Source organism: Pristiophorus japonicus, chromosome 15, assembly GCF_044704955.1.
Source record: "Pristiophorus japonicus isolate sPriJap1 chromosome 15, sPriJap1.hap1, whole genome shotgun sequence".
NCBI lineage: Eukaryota > Metazoa > Chordata > Chondrichthyes > Pristiophoridae > Pristiophorus > Pristiophorus japonicus.
This window is the reverse complement of record NC_091991.1, coordinates 1,573,905-1,594,870: the sequence shown is the minus strand read 5'-3', so window position 1 is coordinate 1,594,870 and position 20,966 is coordinate 1,573,905. Positions and strand designations below refer to the sequence as shown.

The 20,966-nt window shown below is 44.1% G+C and overlaps 1 protein-coding gene across 4 annotated transcripts; it reads right to left on the bottom strand.

Annotated features, from left to right (window-relative positions):
* Window positions 1–526: 526 nt before the first annotated feature.
* Window positions 527–20,885, bottom strand: uqcc6 (ubiquinol-cytochrome c reductase complex assembly factor 6). 4 transcript variants are annotated; one of them, XM_070900055.1, is made up of 4 exons: window positions 20,778–20,866; window positions 14,908–15,029; window positions 13,756–13,905; window positions 527–1,397 (listed from the first exon to the last, which is right to left on the bottom strand). In XM_070900055.1, exons 3-4 carry the CDS (start codon window positions 13,861–13,863, stop codon window positions 1,302–1,304), a joined length of 204 nt encoding a protein of 67 aa, XP_070756156.1. In that variant the 5' UTR covers window positions 13,864–13,905; window positions 14,908–15,029; window positions 20,778–20,866; the 3' UTR covers window positions 527–1,301. The 4 variants fall into 4 exon arrangements, with proteins under 4 accessions (XP_070756156.1, XP_070756155.1, XP_070756154.1 ...); XM_070900054.1 differs by lacking the exon at window positions 14,908–15,029 and having other exon boundaries at window positions 20,778–20,885; XM_070900053.1 differs by lacking the exons at window positions 14,908–15,029; window positions 20,778–20,866 and adding an exon at window positions 20,626–20,715.
* Window positions 20,886–20,966: the final 81 nt, after the last annotated feature.

Here is a 20,966-nt window from a genome sequence, read left to right as displayed (position 1 = left end):
CCTTTCCTCTAGCTCTACAGAAGTAGCTGTTTGGTTTTCACCTGGATTTCTGCAACAGTTGCTAGTCCAGGGTTTCAGAATTTGACCAATTCTGTAGATGAATTCATGATTGCAATTTTAATTCTTGCTTTTGACTTGTAAACATATATTCCCTTAGCTCCATTCAAGGCTCCACTTAGATTCTGGCACTTGTAAGACAACCCTTGGAGCCATAAATGGGGGTACATGGTAAAATAGTGTCCAGCCCACTTGACGAGTCATTGGTTGCATGAGGTAAGCTTTATTTGCACTATGCTCCAAGCTGGTATAGCTTTAACTAGATGCTAATGAAACTTGTAAACCAGCAAAATTAGCTTGGCCACCAGTTAGGTCTAGGTGTTCCAGGGTAGAGGTTGGCCAACTACTAGTCTGCCTACCTTGCTGAGTCAGATGTTGCCAAAAGCCAAACTGATTCATGACAAGTGATGCCCATTAGGTAATCTGGTGTGTTGTAATTAGTGACTTTGAACAACAAATGAAAACATGCTTGAGTTCAGTTCAATTTATTTGCAGTAATTACTATACAAAAATAAATTACCTGACGTAGAGATGTGTTGTGGAGCTCCTCTTCCCTAGGTCTATTCTAAATACTGGTTAGCTCGCCATATTTAGGTTACCCTAATGAAATTGGCAAGAGTTCTCGAGCAGAAATACCCATTCGAGCCTAATGCAATTTAGTGACCATTTTCTTCTTGCAAAGCTACAATCTTTCCCAAAACCATGTTTCTCATTCCAAGCAGCAATGATGGTGCCTACATAAAGTGTCACTCGAATTACATGGTGCCTGCACTCATGGGTTACTTTTAGTTTCAAAGATCATCTTGGACATGTGTGTATACCACTACTATTTCTCTTGTCTCAATAGCTGCACCACTAGGCTTCAATTTCTGGATGTCCAGTACAAACACCTTCATATGAAGGTTAAAAAAAAATTTTGACTTCCAAAAGTACTCATTTCTTCATTTTTTTTCTTAATACAAGTCAAGATGGATGCTATGGTTCTGCTATTCTAAATTTAGCCACTAGGTGTGCAAGAATTCCAGTTTATTTATCCTGTTTTTACCTTTATATAGAAATGGCTTTGATGTGCCAGCTTTAGAGCTGCTTAGTAAAGCAAAGAATGTTGGAAGCAAATACAGAAAAAAAAGTTGCAATTTATATTTTTAAATAAGTGCCAAAATAATGTTACAATTTTAATTATATTAAACAAGTAGCTGTCCAATGGGCTTTATGGAGCATTTGAATCTTCTGTCCACATTCCGTCAGTGTTGTTTAGAATTATGAGTTTGCAGTGGGTCTGTCAGGCCCAGCAGTTCTGTTTTAAGCTCGCCTGGTTTAGGTGGAATTTCTGGTATACTCTAAAATAAAACACATTGGAATCAAAACTCAAATTAACAGACATTAGAATATTAAAGCAGATAGACAAGTTCAGAATAAAGCTCATTTTGACCCATAAAGTCATGTAACTACACTATAATTTATGATTACAGGCTTCATTAATATGGTTTTATCCCTGTTGTTTACTACCATTAGGTTCCCTGTGTAATGAACTGTCAGGTAAAACACCAGCCAGCTGATGCTTTGCCCTGGTTGGAGATTTTAGTAACAGCAACTCTGCTATTCCCTCATTAACATTGTGAGCAGGATTAGGAACTTGCCCTACTAAAGTGAAGTTGCATGTTAATGCCCATTGCCTCTACAATGTAACACATTAAGAATGCTGAATAATTAATTATCTTGAACTTAAAGTTCGCTCAATTGCAGTTTTGAAAGGATCAAATAACCAATACTTGGTGTTATTGTCCACAGGTCACTAAAGGTTGATGACCAATGTAGAGAAATTATAGTGGTTGTATGATTTATTAAAAGGACACCATTTTGACATTAGATGTAGTCTGACCAGTGACCTGTAGAGTACTGTGCCCAGTTTTGGTCCCCTTACATGGTGGGTGATGGACTTTTTCCAAGGGCACTACATGAGAGCTACATAGAAATTTACAGCGCAGAAGGATGCCATTTCGGCCCATCGTGTCCGCACCGGCCTCTTGTCATCAGTCCTGAAAGTTACATATAAATCTACGAACAATGGCAGAAAGGCAAAGAGCAACTAGTTCGCCTCATTCGACACGACAACCCAACCAGAGCCATGTGATCTCCTGGGAGAGGCAAAAACCCAGGCCAATTTAGGGAGAAACAAATCTGGGAAAATCCCTCTCCGACATATCCAGGCGATCGAAACTAGTCCGTTATATCTGCACTGGCGAACAAGAGGTTATCTAGTCCCAAGTCTAATCCCAATTACCAGCTCTAGATCTGTAGCCCTGCAGGTTACGGCACTAAGTGTCCATCCAACCATCTCTTAAAAGTTATGAGGGTTTTTACATCCACCACTCTTCCAGGCAGTGAGTTCCAGATCCCCACAACCTTCTGCGTAAAGAAGCCCCCCCCCTCCTCTAAACCTTCCACTAACCACCTTAAAACTATGCCCCCTTGTAATAGACCCCTTCACCAATGAAAATAGGCCCACTATGTCCAGGCCCCTCAGTATTTTGTACCTCTCAATGAGGTCTCTTCTCAACCTCTGTTCCTATGAGAACAAACCCAGCCTATCCAATCTGTTCACATAACTAAGATTCTCCATTCCAGGCAGCATCCTAGTAAATCTCCTCGGCACCCTCCCTAGTGCAATCACGTCCTTCCTATAATACGGTGACCAGAACTGCACACAGTACTCCACTTTGGCCTAACCAAAGTATTATACAATTTAAGCATAACCTCCCTGCCTTTAGATTTTACGCCTCAGCCAATAAAGGCAAGCATTCTGTATGCCTTCTTATCCACCTGACCTGCAAATTTCAGGTCCTTTTGCCTCACGCACAGATGAACAATGTGTGAGGAGGACACAAACAATCTTCAAAAGGACATAGACAGGTTAAGTGAGTGGGCAAAAATTTGGCAGATGGAGTATAAATGTTAGAAAGTGTGAGGTCATGCACTTTGGCACAAAAAAAATCAAAGAGCAAGTTATTATTTAAATGGAGAAAGATTGCAAAGTGCCGCAGTACAGCAGGACCTGGGGGTACTTGTGCATGAACTGCAAAAGAATAGTATGCAGGTACAGCAAGTGATCAGGAAGACCAATGGTATCTTGGCCTTTATTGCAAAGGATATGGAGTATAAAATCAGGGAAGTCTTGCTACAACTAATATAAGGAATTGGTGAGGCCACACCTGGAATACTGCATGCAGTTTTGGTTTCCATATTTACGAAAGGACATACTTGCTTCGGTTGATTAGGGAGTTGACTTATGAGGAAAGGTTGAATAGGTTGGGCCTCTACTCATTGGAATTCAGAAGAATGAGAGGTGATCTTATCGAAACGTATCAGATTATGAGGGGGCTCAACAAGGTGGATGTAGAGAGGATGTTTCCACTGATGGGGAGACTAGAACTAGAGGGCATGATCTTAGAATAAGGGGCCACCCATTTAAAACAGAGATGAGAAATTTCTTCTCTCAATGGTTTGTAAATCTGTTGAATTCGTTGCCTCAGAGAGCTGTTGAAGCTGGGACATTGAATAAATTTAAGACAGAAATCTTAAACGATAAGGGGTTATGGGGAACGAGCGTGCAGGGAAGTGGAGCTGAGTCCATGATCAGATCAGCCATGATCTTATTGAATGGCGGAGCAGGCTCGAGAGGCCTACTCCTGATCTTATTTCTTATGTATCTACACTATTTATTGGCCTACTGCTTAATGTGTATACCCCTTATTAGCCCTCTCAAAGTGCATTACCTCACACTTCTCTGAAGTAAATTCCATTTGCCACTGTTCTGCCCAACTGACCAGTAGATTGATGTCCTCCTGCAGTCCATGACTTTCCTCTTCAGTATCAATCACACAGCCAATGTTAATGTCGTCTGCAGACTTCTTAATCATACTCCCTATATTCAAATCTAAATCGTTGATATATACCACAAAAAGCAAGGGACCCAGTACTGAACCCTGCAGAACCCCACTGTAAACATCCTTCTAGTCACAAAAACATCCATCAACCATTATCCTTTGCTTCCTACCTCCAAGCCAATTTTGGATCCAACTTGCCACTTTGCCCTGGATCCCATGGGCTATAACCTTCATGACCAGTCTTACCATGTGGGACCTTATCAAAAGCTTTGCTAAAGTCCATGTACACTACATCATACGCACTACTCTCATCAACCCTCTTGGTTACCTCCTCAAAAAATTCAATCAGGTTAGTCAAACACGATCTTCCCTTAACAAATCCGTGCTGACAGTCCCTATTTAATCCTTGCCTTTCCAAATGTAGATGTATCCTGTCATTCAGGATTTTTTCCAGTAATTTCCCACCACTGAGTTTAGGTTGACAGGCCTGTAATTACTTGGCCTATCCCTTTCTCCCTTCTTAAACAAGGGTACTACATTAGCAGTCCTCCAATCCTCCGGCACCGTGCCCTAATCCAAAGAGGACTGGAAAATGATGGTCAAGGCTTCTGCTATTTCCTCTTTTACTTCGCTCAACAGCCTGGGATGCATTTCATCCGGACCTGCGGACTTATCTACTTTGAAAGCTGCTAAACCCCTTAATACTTCCTCTCTTTCACTATATTTATTTCATCCAGAATATCACACTCCTCCTCGATAGCAGTATCTGCATTGCCCCTTTCCTTTGTGAAAACAGATGCAAAATATTTGTTAACCTTACCAACATCTTCCGCCTCCACACAAAGATTGCCCTCATGGTCTCTAATAGGCCCTACCCTCTTTAGTTACCCGCTTACTCTTAATATATTTATAGAACATCTTAGGGTTTTCCTTTATTTTACTAGCCAAGAATTTTTCGTGTTCTCTCTTGGCATTCCCAATATCCTTTTTAATTTTGTCTCTTAACTTTCTATATTCCTCTAAAGATTCTATAGTATTTAGCCATTGGTATAGGACATAAGTGTCCCTTTTTTTCTTTATCCTCCTCTGTAAGGGCCCAAATTTCCCCAGCCGCCTAGAGTGGTGCAGTTAGGAGTGGCACGCCGATTTCTTGGGGCAAGAAAAGCGTCAAAAACTTTGACCACTCCATTGTCGTCCGGATCCATCGGTGTGGCGCTGCAGAGCCTGGGGGGGTGGGGGGGTGGAGAGGGGCAGGGCTTGGGCCCAGCGTCTTGTGTAGTACAGCAGGGGCACGCATGACCATTTGAGTGTGCGCGCATGCGCAGTGCAACAGGAAGCTTGGCAATCGGCCAATTAAAGAGAGAGCGTCCTCAGAATAATTGGTTATGGAGCATATATAAAGGTAGGGTTTGAATATTGATTTTTGTGTGGCTGAGGGAGTGGAAAGGAGTGCTGGATAGGTGGAAGAAAGGTGAGAAGTGTGATTTTTGAACATTACCTGAGTGTGAGTCCAATAGACGAATGGCGCAAGAGCGTGCAAGACGAACCAAGAATTTCCTCCATGAGGAAGTGGAGAAACTAGTGACTGTCACTGAGGAGAAATGGCTGGAGCTGGATATCAGTAAGAGTGGTCCGTCAAAGGTCTCCCCCAAGGAAATGGGAAAAAGATGGAACCTAGTTGCAGAAGAATACTCCGCTTAGGTCAACACCGCAAGATCTGGAAGCCAGTGCAAGAAGAAATGGCAGGACGTTGGTCAAGCAGTGAGTGCAAGTAATATCTTCATCTTTAAATTGAATTGCAATAGAAAATGTGACCATCTGTATGTGTCCCACAGAACTGAAGCGCACCATGTCTAAAAATTAATATTTTCATCTTTGCAGAAGAAATTGGCCCATAACAAGAGGGAGAGAACTAGAACAGGAGGAGGTCCGTCAAATCTGCACCAACTGTCACTCCTGGAACAGAGGGTTGCTGCCTTGCTGAGTCGCACCGGCAGAAAAAGAATTAGCTCTGCACAAGCTGGACCCATACGCAAGGGTGAGGGCGAGTCATTAAAATGCATAGTCGCCCTTCAAATCAACCTGCTGACTGGCCTGCTACATGTCAGACTACTCATACCACCCATCCTGCCCCCTCCTGTGCTGTTAACCATTTGACTGTTCTATTGTATTTTGCAGAAGATACTCCCCAACATCCTGAAGATCCACCAGAAGATCCAGATGCGTGCGCTCCAGACCAAGGCGGGTGGGGGGGAGGAGGGGTCCATAGAAATGTGTGCTAGGGAGAATACTGACCGCGATATGGATCAGTCCGTAGTACAGGGCATCACACTGCCAGAAACCTCCATGAGCTCCTCGGCAACATTCCATGGGTTCACACCTTCCGAGGTCGCGGGTCCCAGTGGAGGTCGTGAAATGCATCTTGGGACACCCAGTCCCCCACTGTCCCAGCCTGCGCCTCGCACTGGAGGGGAGCCACTAGGCAGACCCACGGCAAGGGGAAGGAGAAGCTGACCAGTCTCTCCTGAGAGGCAGCCCTCAGCAGAGGTAAATCAGGTTGTGTCACAAGATCACTCGTGGCGGCCGTCAGTGGGGTGCGTGATGAGGTAGCGACACTGTCGGGTGAAATCTCAGCACTGAGACAGGAAGTGGGCATTTCAGAGGGTGTCCAAATGATGGTAGATGCCATGAGGGAGCTAGCTTCTGCAATAAGGGCACAAAAGCCGGATACTCAAGTGCCACCCACACTTCAATCCACGTACCAGCCACTGTTCAAACCCAAGCCGGGCCCCCAACCCCCCCACCATCACCGACCCTATGAGGAAGTGCACTTTCCTCGAGACGTGGGTGAGGGATGGGTGCAGCCTTTCTTTGCTGTTGTCGTTGAAGTGCATTGTAAAATATCCAATAAAAGATATTTTGCATTAAAACTAAATCATCCTCCATTAGGACCACGCAACATTTAGGGACAACTGTAAAAAGTAAAAATCCCTCACCCCTACAGTCATGCGAGCCTGCCGCCCCTAGCCCTGGCGGGAGGTCTAGCCGGTGCATTCTGCAGTCGGCAAGGTAGGACTGCTTTATTTTCAGTAGCTGATTTATCTTTCATTTATTTTGATGATGTTGTGCTGAAGATGTTATAATGTTGTAACGGTGTTTTAGAATCCTCTAACTCACCACCCGCCACGCGCCGCCCCCCAATCTCTGGCTACCTGCACTGATTTCTTAAATGTAGGCAAGGTTTTTCTGTGCCTACAAAAGTGGCCACATACACTGGCCAATGTTAGTTTAAAGTAACTTTCAGCTGGCCAAATTTGCTTCTATGGCCAGAAGAGATGTAAGTGGCTGGTCACACCCCCTTTTGGAGAGAACAAACTAAACTAGAAAAAAACCTAACAAACTGACTTACACTGGAGCAAGTTAAATGGGGAAATTTGCGATTTTTAAGTTTACTCACAAGTAGCTGTTTCCAGTCCACTATGGCCAAATCATTCCTTAACTTAGCAAAATTAGTTTTTCCCCAATTCAGGACTTTTATTCCAGGCTTATCCTTGTCCTTATCCATAACCAACTTGAATCTGACTGAATTATGGTCACTAGCACCCAAGTGCTCTCCCACTAATACCCTTCAACCTGCCCAGCTTCATTCCCCAAAACTAAATCCAAGACCGCCCCCTGTCGTGTTGGGCTGTTACATACTGACTAAAAAAGTTCTCTTGAATGCATTTCAAGAATTCCGCACCCTCTGTACCCAGTCAATATTTGGGTAGTTAAAATCCCCCACTATTACGACCCTATGGTTTTTGGACTTCACAGCAATTTGCCGACATATTTGTTCCTCTATCTCCCTCCCACTGTTTGGGGGTCTATAATACATGCCCAGCAGTGTGATCGCCCCTTTTTTATTTTTCAATTCGACCCATATGGCCTCATTTGATGATCCCTCTCACATATCATCCCCCCTCACCGCTGGTTTTTTTTAAATTAGTACCTTGACACCGCCCCCCCCCCCCCTTTTTTACCCCTCTCTCTGTCTTGTCTAAAAATCCTGTAACCAGGAATATTGATCTGCCAAACCTGCTCCTCTTTCAGTCATGTTTCTGAAATGGCGATAATGTCATACTCCCAATATCTACCTGTGCTCTTAGCTCATCTGCCTTATTCACTGTACTCCTTGCATTAAAGTATATACCATTCAGCACAGGAAGACCTCCTCGCTTACTACTTACTCAGCCCTGTTTCCTCTGTCTTACAAATTCGCTTTCTAGATTCTTGCTATCCAATTTCTGCTTTACTTCCTTCCCTATTGAATTTGTTCTCAGGTTCCCATCCCCCTGCCAAGCTAGTTTAACCTCTCCCCAACAGCACTAGCAAAACTCCCCGTGAGGATATTGGTCCCGGCCCTGTTGAGGTGCAACCCGTCTGGTTTGTACAGGTCCCATCTCCCCCAGAAGTGGTCCCAATGCCTCAAGAACTTAAAGCCCTCCCTCCTACACCAACTTTCCAGCCATGTGTTCATCTTCTCTATCCTTCTATTCTTATACTCATTAGCACGTGGCACCGGTAGTAACCCGGAGATTACTACCTTTAATTTTCTTCCTAGCTCCCTCAATTCTTCCTGTAGGACCTCATCCCTCTTTCTACCTATGTCGTTGGTCCCGATATGGACCAGGACCTCGAGCTGTTTACCCTCTTTCTCCCCCCACCCCAGAATGCCCTGCGTCCGCTCTGTGACATCCTTGACCCTGGCACCAGGGAGGCACCATACCATTCGGAAGTCACGTCTACGGCCAAAGAAACGCCTGTCTGTTCTCCTACCTATAGAATCACCTATCACCAGAGCTCTTTTATTCTTCATCCCTCCCCCTGTGCAGCTGAAAAATGATGTGTGTTGTAAAGAACCTCCAGTACTCCAAACGGCTCGAGGACCTCTGTTTATTGACTTCAGAGCAGCATAGACTTGGGTGATCAATAATTAATGGGCTGGAAGCATCCCTATCTCGTATATTGGGAGGGGACCTGGGGGCACAAGTTTAAACTATGCAGGTGTCAATAAACTGGATATTAGGCAGTTCTTTTTCGAGAGAATTGAGCCTCTGGAATTCGTTGTGTGGGCTAGTGTGGCGGGTGCTGACTCTCTGCCTTCAAGAGGGAGCTGGACCAGTTCCTGACTGGGGAAGAGATCACATCATGTAGAAGGTAAGTGTCTTTATCGATAACACTTGGTCCGTGTGATCTCCTGGACTGCTTTTGATCGCCTGAGGGTCAACGGAATTTTCCAGAGTTTTTCTCTTATTGGCCCTGGACTTTTGCCTCTCCCAGATTACATAGCTGCGGGGAATGAACGGGACGAAAACATTTAGCCATGATGGTCCGGTCATCATTATTTGGGGCAGCCTTGATGGACCATCTGGTCTTTTCATGGCTGACAATTTTGTATGTTCATGCGGCAACTTTGAATGTAACAGCATTGTACAGTAAAATGTCTGATCCAGATCCTCAAATTCAATAATTCATGTGTGCCAACTTATAATTCTCGCTTTGTTAATATTGCACTCATTATCTCCTACTCCCACACCAATGCTTTTGCAGACAGCAATGGTCCCCCAAAACATTTTTGTGAATGCTTGTCTGAGCTTCGACAATTTCCTGCTACTTTTAATATCTACTTATTTGAATGTTAAATACATTCACAGCTTGACCATCCTTGCTTTAAAATACAATAAAGCATTATTTGCTGATATTTTCATTACCTTTTGCTTCCAGCTGTTAAGATTAATGCAAAGCTCCCCTGCTAACACTAGTTACTTACACAATGCAGCAGGGTGGCTGGCCAGCTTTGCATACCTAAAATGTACCAAGTACAATCTCTGGTCTGTTTGGAGTTGGATAAACTCCACTGGATTGATGGTGCTATAATTGACCATGACCGCGTTGTGGAACAGGAGCTGTGGGTGGATTCACTCTGGAGCATCCACGATGCTGAGAATGACGTGAATAGCATGTTTAGCGAGTTGGTCTTACCGCAGGTAAAGGGTACACAGCCAGATAGGGAATGGAAGACCAGCAGAAAGAGCAGTGCAAGGAAGGTAGTGCAGGGGTCCCCTGCGCTCATCCCCCTGCAAAACAGATACACCGCTTTGGGTAATGTTCAGGGGGATGACTCATCAGGGGAGAGCAGCAGCAGCCAGGTTCATGGCACCGTGGCTGGCTCTGCTGCACAGGAGGGCAGGAAAAAGAGCAATAGTGATAGGGGATTCGATTGTAAGGGGAATAAGATAGGCGTTTCTGTGGCCGCAACCGAGACTCCAGGATGGTACGTTGCCTCCCTGGTGCAAGGGTCAAGGATGTCTCGGAGCGGGTGCAGGACATTCTGAAAAGGGTGAACAGCCAGTTGTCGTGGTGCACATTGGCACCAATGATATAGGTAAAAAATGGGATGAGGTCCTACAAGACGAATTTAGGGAGCTAGGAGTTAAATTAAAAAGTAGGAACTCAAAAGTAGTAATCTCAGCATTGCTACCAGTGCCACGTGCTAGTCAGAGTAGGAATCGCAGGATAGCTCAGATGAATACGTGGCTTGAGCAGTGGTGCAGAGGGGAGGGATTCAAATTCCTGGGACATTGGAACCGGTTCTGGGGGAGGTGGGACCAGTACAAACCAAAATAGAGTACGAGAGGAAGCTTGCCGGAAACATAAAAAATTACTGCAAAAGCTTCCATAGGTATGTGAAGAGAAAAAGATTAGTGAAGACAAGCGTTGGTCCCTTGCAGTCGGATTCGGGTGAATTTATAATGGGGAACAAAGAAATGGCAGACCAATTGAACAAGTACTTTGGTTCTGTCTTCACAAAGGAAGACACAAATAACCTTCCCGATGTACTAGGGGTCCGAAGGACTAGTGAGCAGGAGGAACTGAAGGATATCCTTATTAGGCGAGAAATTGTGTTAGGGAAATTGATGGGGTTGAAGGCCGATAAATCCCCAGGGCCTGATAGTCTACATCCCAGAGTACTTAAGGAAGTGGCACTAGAAATAGTGGATGCTTTGGTGATAATTTTCCAACAGTCTATCGACTCTGGATCAGTTCCTATGGACTAGAGGGTTGCTAATGTAACACCACTTTTTAAAAAAGGAGGGAGAGAGAAAACGGGTAATTATAGACCAGTTAGCCTGACATCGGTGGTGGGGAAAATGTTGGAATCAATCATTAAGGATGAAATAGCGCATTTGGAGAGCAGTGACAGGATCTGTCCAAGTCAGCATGGATTTATGAAAGGGAAATCATGCTTGACAAATCTTCTGGAATTTTTTGAGGATGTAACTAGTAGGGTGGACAAGGGAGAACCAGTGGATGTGGTGTATTTGGACTTTCAAAAGGCTTTTGACAAGATCCCACACAAGAGATTGGTGTGCAAAATCAAAGCACATGTTATTGGGGGTAATGTACTGACGTGGATAGAGAACTGGTTGGCAGACAGGAAGCAGACGGGATTAACGGGTCCTTTTCAGAATGGCAGGCAGTGACTAGTGGAGTGCCGCAGAGCTCAGTGCTGGGACCCCAGCTCTTTACAATATATATTAATGATTTAGATGATGGAATTGAGTGTAATATCTCCAAGTTTGCAGATGACACTAAACTTGGTGGCGGTGTGATCTGTGAGGAGGACACTAAGAGGCTGCAGGGTGACTTGGACAGGCTAGGCGAGTGAGCAAATAGATGGCAGATGCAGTATAATGTGGATAAATGTGAGGTTATCCACTTTGGGGGCAAAAACACGAAGGCAGAATATTATCTGAATGGCGGAAGATTAGGAAAAGGGGAGGTGCAGTGTGATCTAGGTGTCATGGTTCATCAGTCATTGAAAGTTGGCATGCAGGTACAGCAGGCAGTGAAGGCGGCAAATGGTATGTTGGCCTTTATAGCAAGGGGATTTGAGTATAGGAGCAGGGAAGTCTTGCTGCAGTTGTACAGGGCCTTGGTGAAGCCCCACCTGGAATATTGTGTTCAGTTTTGGTCTCCTAATCTGAGGAAGGACGTTCTTGCTATTGAGGAAGTGCAGTGAAGGTTCACCAGACTGATTCCAGGGATGGCTGGAATGACATATGAGAAGAGACTGGATCAACTGGGCCTTTATTCACTGGAGTTTAGATGGATGAGAGGGGATCTCATAGAAACATATAAGATTCTGACTGGATTAGACAGGCTAGATGCGGGAAGAATGTTTCCGATGTTGGGGAAGTCCAGAACCAGGGGACACAGTCTTAGGATAAGGGACAGGCCATTTAGGACTAAGATGAGGAGAAACTTCTTCACTCAGAGTTGTTAACCTGTGGTATTCCCTGCCGCAGACAGTTGTTGATGCCAGTTCATTGGATATATTCAAGAGGGAGTTAGATATGGCCCTTACGGTTAAGGGGATCAAGGGGTATGGAGAGAAAGCAGGAAAGGGGTACTGAAGGAATGATCAGGCATGATCTCATTGAATGGTGGTGCAGGCTCGAAGGGCCAAATGGCCTACTCCTGCACCTATTTTCTATGACCCCTTTTAGGCTAGGACCAAAATCAACTAGGGTTCCGACTCAGTATCTAATGCCTCTTGCTGAAAAGTGTAAGTGTGATTATCGATTAAGGATGTAAGTGGGCTTGATTTGATGCTCACGAGAAGGCTGCTGAAACACAGTGTACTCACACATGAAAGATTGCTCCCGTGGAACTAACTTACGAGTAGGCACAATCTGCATTTACATCTTTCAAATATTACACTAGCAGATCTCCTTTGGCTTTCTAGATATCGGTAGCTACTTGTAAATTACCGAGAACAACTATAATGTAAAAGGTATTTTAAAAAATTAGCCCCAGGGTAGACAAACCCAGCATAAAATTACTCGCTTTTTTGTGACGTACATTCTATGTAATTCAAAAGTGAAATGTGAACCAACTTAGCTGTTTGCTTCAATACAGCATTATTATGGTACAGTGGATATATTTGCACTGTTGTGATTTTAATAGATCTAAATTGATTTTTTATAATCAGTAGAAGGGTCGGTTACAAAAATCTGAGATTACTTTACAGTGCAAATTGTACGAAGTTAACCACTATGGTGATTCATCATTGGAGTTGTTTTCACTTAATACTTGATGTCATCAAATGTTTGTTTTGCAGCTAGCAGTACTACTAATTAGGAGACCACTTTCGCAATTAAAGATGCCAGCAGGCGCGTCCTGGCCTTGTTACCTAAATATGCAAGTGTGAACCACAATTTGCAGATTGAAAAATGTGACACAACCAAAGTATAGGATGGATTAAATGCACATTATTTAATTCATATTTGTAAAAGGTCTAAAGACAGAGAAGAAAGAAACAAAACACATTAATGGTTGTATGGCTGAGGTGTAGAAATGCATCAAATTTATCTTCAATATGGGAAAGAAAATGTTATCCCCATGAGTATGTGGTGTCATTGTTTTTAAACATGGAAATTAATGGGTGGAGAACGTTTTAAATAGAATTGATAGGTGTGGCACATGGATGTTTCTTCTATGCCATGGAGAGAACATGGGTTTATGTAAAGGGTATAAAATGTGCTGAGTTCACTGCAGCATTTCTTTACAGAAATGAAGGGAACAGGAATAAAATGCTAATAGTTGGAGTACAACGGTCAGCTCTCAACCTTCATGTCCTAGTGGTAAGCTAAGAGCAGTAGGGCCAGAGACCTGAAGTCAAGTTGCCTACATACCCCTCCCCAGCCAAAGAATATTAAGGGCAAGAATTGAGAGGCAAACAAAATATATAAGACTTTTCACTCACCAAATCTGGTCTATAGTACCTGTGTACTACTTCTGCTCCTGCAAACATTGCCAGAATGCTTGTCCCCAGCATCTTTAGGTAACGAGGCCAGGACACCCCTGCTGGCATCTTTAGTTGCAAAAATGGTCTCCGAATTAGTAGTACTGCTAGCTGTGAAACAAATGTTGAATAACACTACGTATTAGGTGAATACTCCAATGATGAATCACCATAGTGGTTAACATTGTGCAATTTGCACTGTAAAGTAATCTCCAATTTAACCAATAAGGGAATTAAGGGTTATGGGGAGCGGGCGGGTAAGTGGAGCTGAGTCCACGGCCAGATCAGCCATGATCTTGTTGAATGGCGGAGCAGGCTCGAGGGGCTAGATGGCCTACTCCCGTTCCTAATTCTTCTGTTCTCTCAGATTTCTGTAGCCGACCACCTCTACTGATTATAGAAAATCAATTGGATATAGTAAAATCACAACAGTGCAAATATATCCACTGTACCACAATAATGCTGTATTGAAACAAACAGCTAAGCTGATTCACATTGCACTTTTGAGTTACATAGAAAGTACAGCACAGAAACAGGCCATTCGGCCCAACTGGTCTATGCTGCCGTCCACACGATCTAACCCTGTCTGTATATCCTTCTATTCCTTTTTCCCCTCATGTGTTTAATAGATACCTTTTTAATGAGGAAGCTATCAACTGCAATAGTTGTGTGTATATATGATTTGGTGGTAGGTAACAAAATATATTCAGTAATAATTTTGTTATGACAACAGTGGCAGCTGCTTCCTCTTGAGAAGGATTTCAATGGTCGAATGTATGTACAACACATCATCATAGGCAGTCCTTCGGGATCGAGGAAGACTTGCTTCCACTCTAAAAGTGAGTTCTTAGGTGTCTGAACAGTCCAATGGGGGAATCACAGTCTCTGTCACAGGTGGGACAGACAGTGGTTGAAGGAAAGGGTGGGTGGGACTGGTTTGCCACACGCTTTCTGCACGCTCTTGGCGACAAGACTCAAGGTGCTCAGCGCCCTCCCGGATGCACTTTCTCCACTTAAGGCAGTCTTTGGCCAGGGACTCCCAAGTGTCGGTGGGGATGTTGCATTTTATCAAGGAGGCTTTGAGAATGTCCTTGTAACGTTTCCTCTGCCCACCTGGGGCTCGCTTGCCGTGTAGGAGTTCTAAGTAGAGCACTTCCTTTGGGTGTCTCGTGTCGGGCATTCGAACAATGTGGCCCGCCCAACGGAGCTGGTCGAGTGTGGTCAGTGATTCGATGCTGGGAGGACAGACACACCAACATTAGCGTCCTCGATTGGGCCAACAACCCCATTGCTGTCTACACAAGAACTTGCATTAACATACATTTTTGATTGCTCAAACCTTTGGACAGTAAGAGGCAATAACTAAACTGTTAATTTATCGAAGTATGACTTGACTAGGTTTGTAGAAATGTGGATTATGAAAAATTCTATATTTAAAGCTATAAAAATGCATGAAACAAACGTCTTGTAGTTTCAACTGAGATTCTATCTTATAATAAAACGTGTAACTACAGGATTGGACCCAAGCATACTGGCAGGAACAGGTAACAGAATCTTTCAGATAATATGCAAAATAAAAACCTATACTGTTGATGATCTGGTAGTCTGGGATCGGAAGCACGATTACACTTAGCTCAATCCCCAGTCTGTTTGTTCTTTAACGAACATTGATCACATGCTCCATGTGGGGAACTGGTCCACATAGGCAAATGATGAGGGTAACTGATCTTACAGCAGGAAGTTTCTCGATTTGCAGCTGCCCGACTCCTCCTTTGGATAGAGGCCAAGCTATCTTGCAGTCAGAAAAACAGGAATTAGGTGTTTAATTTTTGTACTTAAAAACCGATTCGAGACTTTTTTTGCATTAAAAATTTGCTGGAAACAGTCTGAACACAGAAAAAAATATTTTTCAGGCAGGTCTGAAGAACAAACTGACTTGAATTTACATAGCACCTTGCACATCTACAGGACATCCCAAAGTACTTCACTGTGTCAGCTATTGATCAGTGGGCAGCACTCACACCTTGTGAGTCAGAAGGTTGTGGGTTTAAGTCCCACTCCAGGGACTTGAGCACATAAATCTAGGCTGACACTCCCAGTGTAGTACTGAAGGAGTGCTGCACTGTCGGAGGTGCCGTCTTTCCATGAGACATTAATCCAAGGCCCTGTCTGCTCTCAGGTGGATGTAAAAGATCCCATGACGCTATTTCAAAGAACAGGGGAGTTATCCCGGTGTTCTGGCCAATATTTATCCCTCAATCAACATCACTAGAAAAACATTAGTCATTATCACATTGCTGTGCGCAAATTGGCTGCCGTGTTCGCCACATTACAACAGTGACTACACTCCAAAAGTACTTCACTGGCTGTAAAGCGTTTTGGGATGTCCGGTGGTCGTGAAAGGCGCTATATAAATGCAAGTCTTTCACAGCCAATTCATTATTTTCAGAAGTGTAGTCACTTATGAAGGCAAACGTGGCAGCCAAATTGTGCAAAGTAAGGCCTCACAAACAGTAATGAGATCATTGATTGGTTAATACGGTTCAGTAGTGTCATTTTGGCCCAAGACATAGAATTTCCCTGCTCTTAAAATGCCATGGAATATTTTACATTTACTTGAACAGGCAGTAGGGGGCCTCAGTTGGTCCTCCAAAAAGACAGCACCTCCGATAAATGCAACATTCCCTCAAGTACTATGCTGCACAAATATGGCAATCAAAACGTTAATTAATTTCACTAGTTTGCCTTTATTGGTGGATTTTGCTGAAGCTTATTCTAGACTGGACATTTTCATGACCATATTTGGGAGTTTTTCCATTCATAATTATCTACCAGCTCTTCCTGAGTTTGACTTGTACAATTCCCAACTCTTCAGTTTTTGAATGTCACTGCTTTAATATGAAACTTGAGCCAAATCAGCTGCAGGTGATTTTGTATATTTAAGATGGTGCCATCCAAAGATGGACAAACAAGTGCAATGTGCATATTATTTTAAATTACATATACTAGCAAATCTCCCATGGTGTTCTTCAGTTTGCAAGAGGATGCATTCTTTTATAAAGGACAGGACCATCATACAATCATCATAGATATGATACAGCACAGGAGTCCATTCAGCCCATCATGCCTGTGCCAGCTCTTTGAAAGAGCGATCCAGTTAGTCCCACTCCCCTGCTCTTTCCCCATAGCCCTGCAAATGTTTCAGAACGTAAGAAATAGGAGCAGGATTAGGCCATTAGGCCCATTGAGCCTGCTCCGCCATTCAATAAGATCATAGCTGATCTGATCATGGACCCAGTTCCACTTCCCTGCCTGCTCCCCATAACCCTTTACTCCCTTATCGCTCAAATATCTGACCATCACCACCTTAAATATATTCAATGACCCAGCCTCCACAGCTCTCTGGGGCAGAGAATTCCACAGATTTACAACCCTCAGAAGAAATTCCTCCTCATCTCAGTTTTAAATGGGCGGCCCCTTATTCTGAGACTATGTCCCCTAGTTTTAGTTTCCCCTGAGTGGAAATATCCTCTCTGCATTAACCTTGTCGAGCCCCCTCATTATCATAGGTTTCAATAAGATCACCTCTCATTCTTCTGAACTCCAATGAGTATAGTCCCAACCTACTCAACCTATCTTCATAAGTCAACCCCCTCATCTCCAGAATCAATCTAGTGAACCTCCTTTTCAAGTATTTATCCATTTCCTTTTTAATTATTGAATCTGCTTCCACCACCCTTTCAGGCAGTTCATTCCAGATCAAAACTCGCTGCGTAAAAAGTTTGTTTCCTCATGTCGCCTGATTCTTTTGCCAATCGCCTTAAATCTGTCTCTTCTGGTTACCGACCCCTCTGGCACTGGAAAGTTTTTCCTTATTTACACTATCAAAGCCTTCAAGATTTTGAACACCTATAAAATTTCCCTTCTCTGCTCCAAGGAGAACAACCTGGGTCTCTAGTCTCTCCATGTTACTGAAATCTTTCATCCCTGGAACCATTCTACTCAACACCTTCTGCACCTTCTCCGAGGCCTTGACATCCTTCCTAAAATGTGGTGCTCATAATTGGCAACAATACTCCAGCTGGAGCCAAACGAGTGTTTTATAAAAGTTTAGTATTTGTACTCTGTGCCTCTATATTTTCTCATATCGCGTCTGGAGTTTGGTACTTGTTTATTCAGACAAGAACCATTAATAAACGGACAAGCTGGGAATAGGTGCCTGTGTTTTCTGACAGCTATGCCTCTATTGTTAAGGCCAAGGTTCCATGTGTCTCTTTAAACAGCCATCTCAACATCTCATACACCCCCAAGTCTCCCTGTTCTTGCACCCTCTTTACAATTGTACCATTTAGTTTATAGAACAAGAAATATGAGCAGGATTAGCCTGCTCTGCCATTTAATATCATGCCAGATCTACCTCAACTCCACTTTCTTACCCTATACCCAAATCCCTTGATTACCCAAAAATCTACCAATCTCAGTCTTGAATATACTCAACAACTGAGCATCCGCAACACTCTGCAATTGAGAAGGCCAAAGATTCACAACCCTCTGAGGAAAGAAATTTCTCATCTCAGTTCTATAGACAGTTTTGGTCGTCTTACCCAAGGAAGGATATACTTGCCATAGAGGGAGTGCAACAAAGGTTCACCAGACTGATTCCTGGGATGGGAGGACTGTCCTGTGAGGAGAGTTTTTGTAGACAAGGCCTATATTCTCTAGAGTTTAGAAGAATGAGAGGTGATCTCATTGAAACATACAACATATTTTACAGGGCTTGATAGGGTAGATGCAGCGAGGATGTCCCTTGGCTGTGGAGTCTAGAACCAAGGGTCAGTCTCAGAATAAGGGGTCAGCCATTTAAGACTGAGACGAAGATACATTTCTTTACTCAGAGGGTGGTGTAGCTTTTAATTCTCTACCCCAGAGGACTGTGGAGGCTCAGTCGTTGAGTATATTCAAGACAGAGATCGATAGATTTTTGGATATTAAGGGAATCGAGGGATATGGGGATAGTACAGGAAAGTGGAGTTGAGGTGAAAGATTAGCGATCATCTTACTGAATGGCGGAGCAGGCTCGAGGGGCTGAATGGCCTACTCCTGTTACTATTTCTTATGTTCTTAAATGGCTGACCCCTATTCTGAGTCTATGACCCCTGGTTCTAGACTCTCCAGTCAGGAAACAATCTCTCAGCATCTACCCTGTCAAGCCCACCAAGAATGTTATACATTTCAATTAGATCAGACCTCGCTCTTCTAAACTCCATAGAATATAGGCCCATTCTACTTAAAATTTCTTCATAGGACAGCCCTCTTATCCCAGGAATCAATCTAGTGAACCTTTGTTGCACCCCCTCTACATTATAGTTTATATTGCCTCTCCCAATTTTCCTACTAAAATTAATCACTTTACACCTCTCTGCATTAAGTGTAATCTGTCACGAGTCCACCAGTCTGTCTATGTACTCCGTTCTGACAAAAGGTCACCGACCTGAAACATTAACTGTTTCTCTTTCCACGGATGCTGCCTGACCTGCTGAGTATTTCCAGCATTTTTTTATTTCAGATTTCCAGCATCTGCAGTATTTTGCTTCTGCAAATATATTCCATGTGACTCAACTACATCATGCCTTTCCAATGCTATAATAGTTTGTTTGATCAATACTGCCACCACCACCCCACATCCCCTCCCACCCATATTTTCCTTAGCTTTCTTTCCTGAATGCCTTGTGGCCAGGAATTATGTTACCAATCTTCCCCTTTGAGCCAGATCTGTTACTGCCACTGTATCAGTTCCATGTGAACACTTGTGCCTGCAGCTCATCAACTTAGTCACTTCCACCATCTCCTGTTCGCCACTCGAAACTCTTTACAAGTAATTCTATTTATTTTCCAGTGTGTGTGTTTTACTCCCTCCTGCTTAAAGGACATAAGAAATAGGAGCAGCAGTCGGCCATTTGGGCCCTCGAGCCTGCTCCGCCATTCAATAAGATCATGGCTGACCTGGCTTGTTCCATTCCTTTTTAAATGCAGTTGGTCGCTAAGCTTCCAGTTCTGATTGAAAGGTCCTCTAGTGACAATTTTAAACTTGCTGAGTTCTGATGAAAGATCATTGACCTAAAACGTTAGCTGTTTCCCCTCTACCGATGCTATCTGTGACCTGAATGTTTACAACATTTTCTGCTTTTAAAATCATATTAACTTGTCTGTTCTCTGCAGAAGGGCTACCTGACCTTCTGAGTGTTTGCAACATTTCCATGATTTTGCTTTAAAAAATTAGCCACACAGACTGGTTAGGCCGAGTCATCTCTCCCAGTGTTGTAATTTCAATGGGGAGGCCCAGGACACCTGGTTACATGGGATATACGGCCCAGAAACAGGCCATTTGGCCCAACCAGTCCTTGCTGGTGTTTATGCTCCACTCCAGCCTCCTCCCACGTAACTATGAACATCACCCTCTATTCCTTTTCCCCCATATGTTTATCTAGCCTCCCCTTAAATGCACTGATACTGTTCGCCTCAACCACTCCCTGTGGGAGTGAGTTCCACATTCTCCCCACTTTCTGGGTAAAGAAATTTCTTCTGAACTCCTTCATACATTACAACAGTGACTACACTCCAAGTACTTCATTGGCTGTAAAGCGCTTTGGGATGTCCGGTGGTTATGAACGGCGCTATATAAATGCAAGCCTGAATTCTCATATTGGATTTATTGGTGACCTTGTATTGACGACCTCTAGTCTTCCCCACAAGTGTGTGTGTGTGTGTGTGTGTGTGGGGAGGGAGGTGACACAGGCCCCCCGCCCCCCGCAGCCCGGGGCCCACACTCACCGCCTCCCTGGGCCTCACTTCAACCTTCAGCCACCCGGAGCGTGCATCAGTCACACCCGTCCCCCGGCACCCGGCATAACAGCGCCACATTCGTTCCGCCGTCTGACGGCTCCCGCCCGCCCCTGGGCAAATTATACACAACAACCGCGTACCTTGTGGGGCAGGCGGGCGGCCGGGCGGCGCATCCCCCAGAGCCCGAGCCCGAGCCCGCTCCCGCACACCGCCCGCCACCCAGCCGGCGGGAAACCTTGGGCAATGGAACGTTCCGCCGGTTCAAATCCCCTGAGAACATACCAACACTGGGGGGGGGGGAGAGGGACACTAAACATTAATAATCTCAC

Excerpts from the sequence above, each read along its gene's own strand:
- uqcc6 (XM_070900053.1), bottom strand. The coding sequence starts at position 20,715 with ATGTGGCGCTGTTATGCCGGGTGCCGGGGGACGGGTGTGACTGATGCA. Across the intron at positions 13,906-20,625 it reads AAGTGAGGCCCAGGGAGGCG|CTAGCAGTACTACTAATTCG; the intron begins GTGAGTGTGGGC and ends TTTGTTTCACAG. Across the intron at positions 1,398-13,755 it reads GGTACTATAGACCAGATTTG|AGTATACCAGAAATTCCACC; the intron begins GTGAGTGAAAAG and ends GTTTTATTTTAG.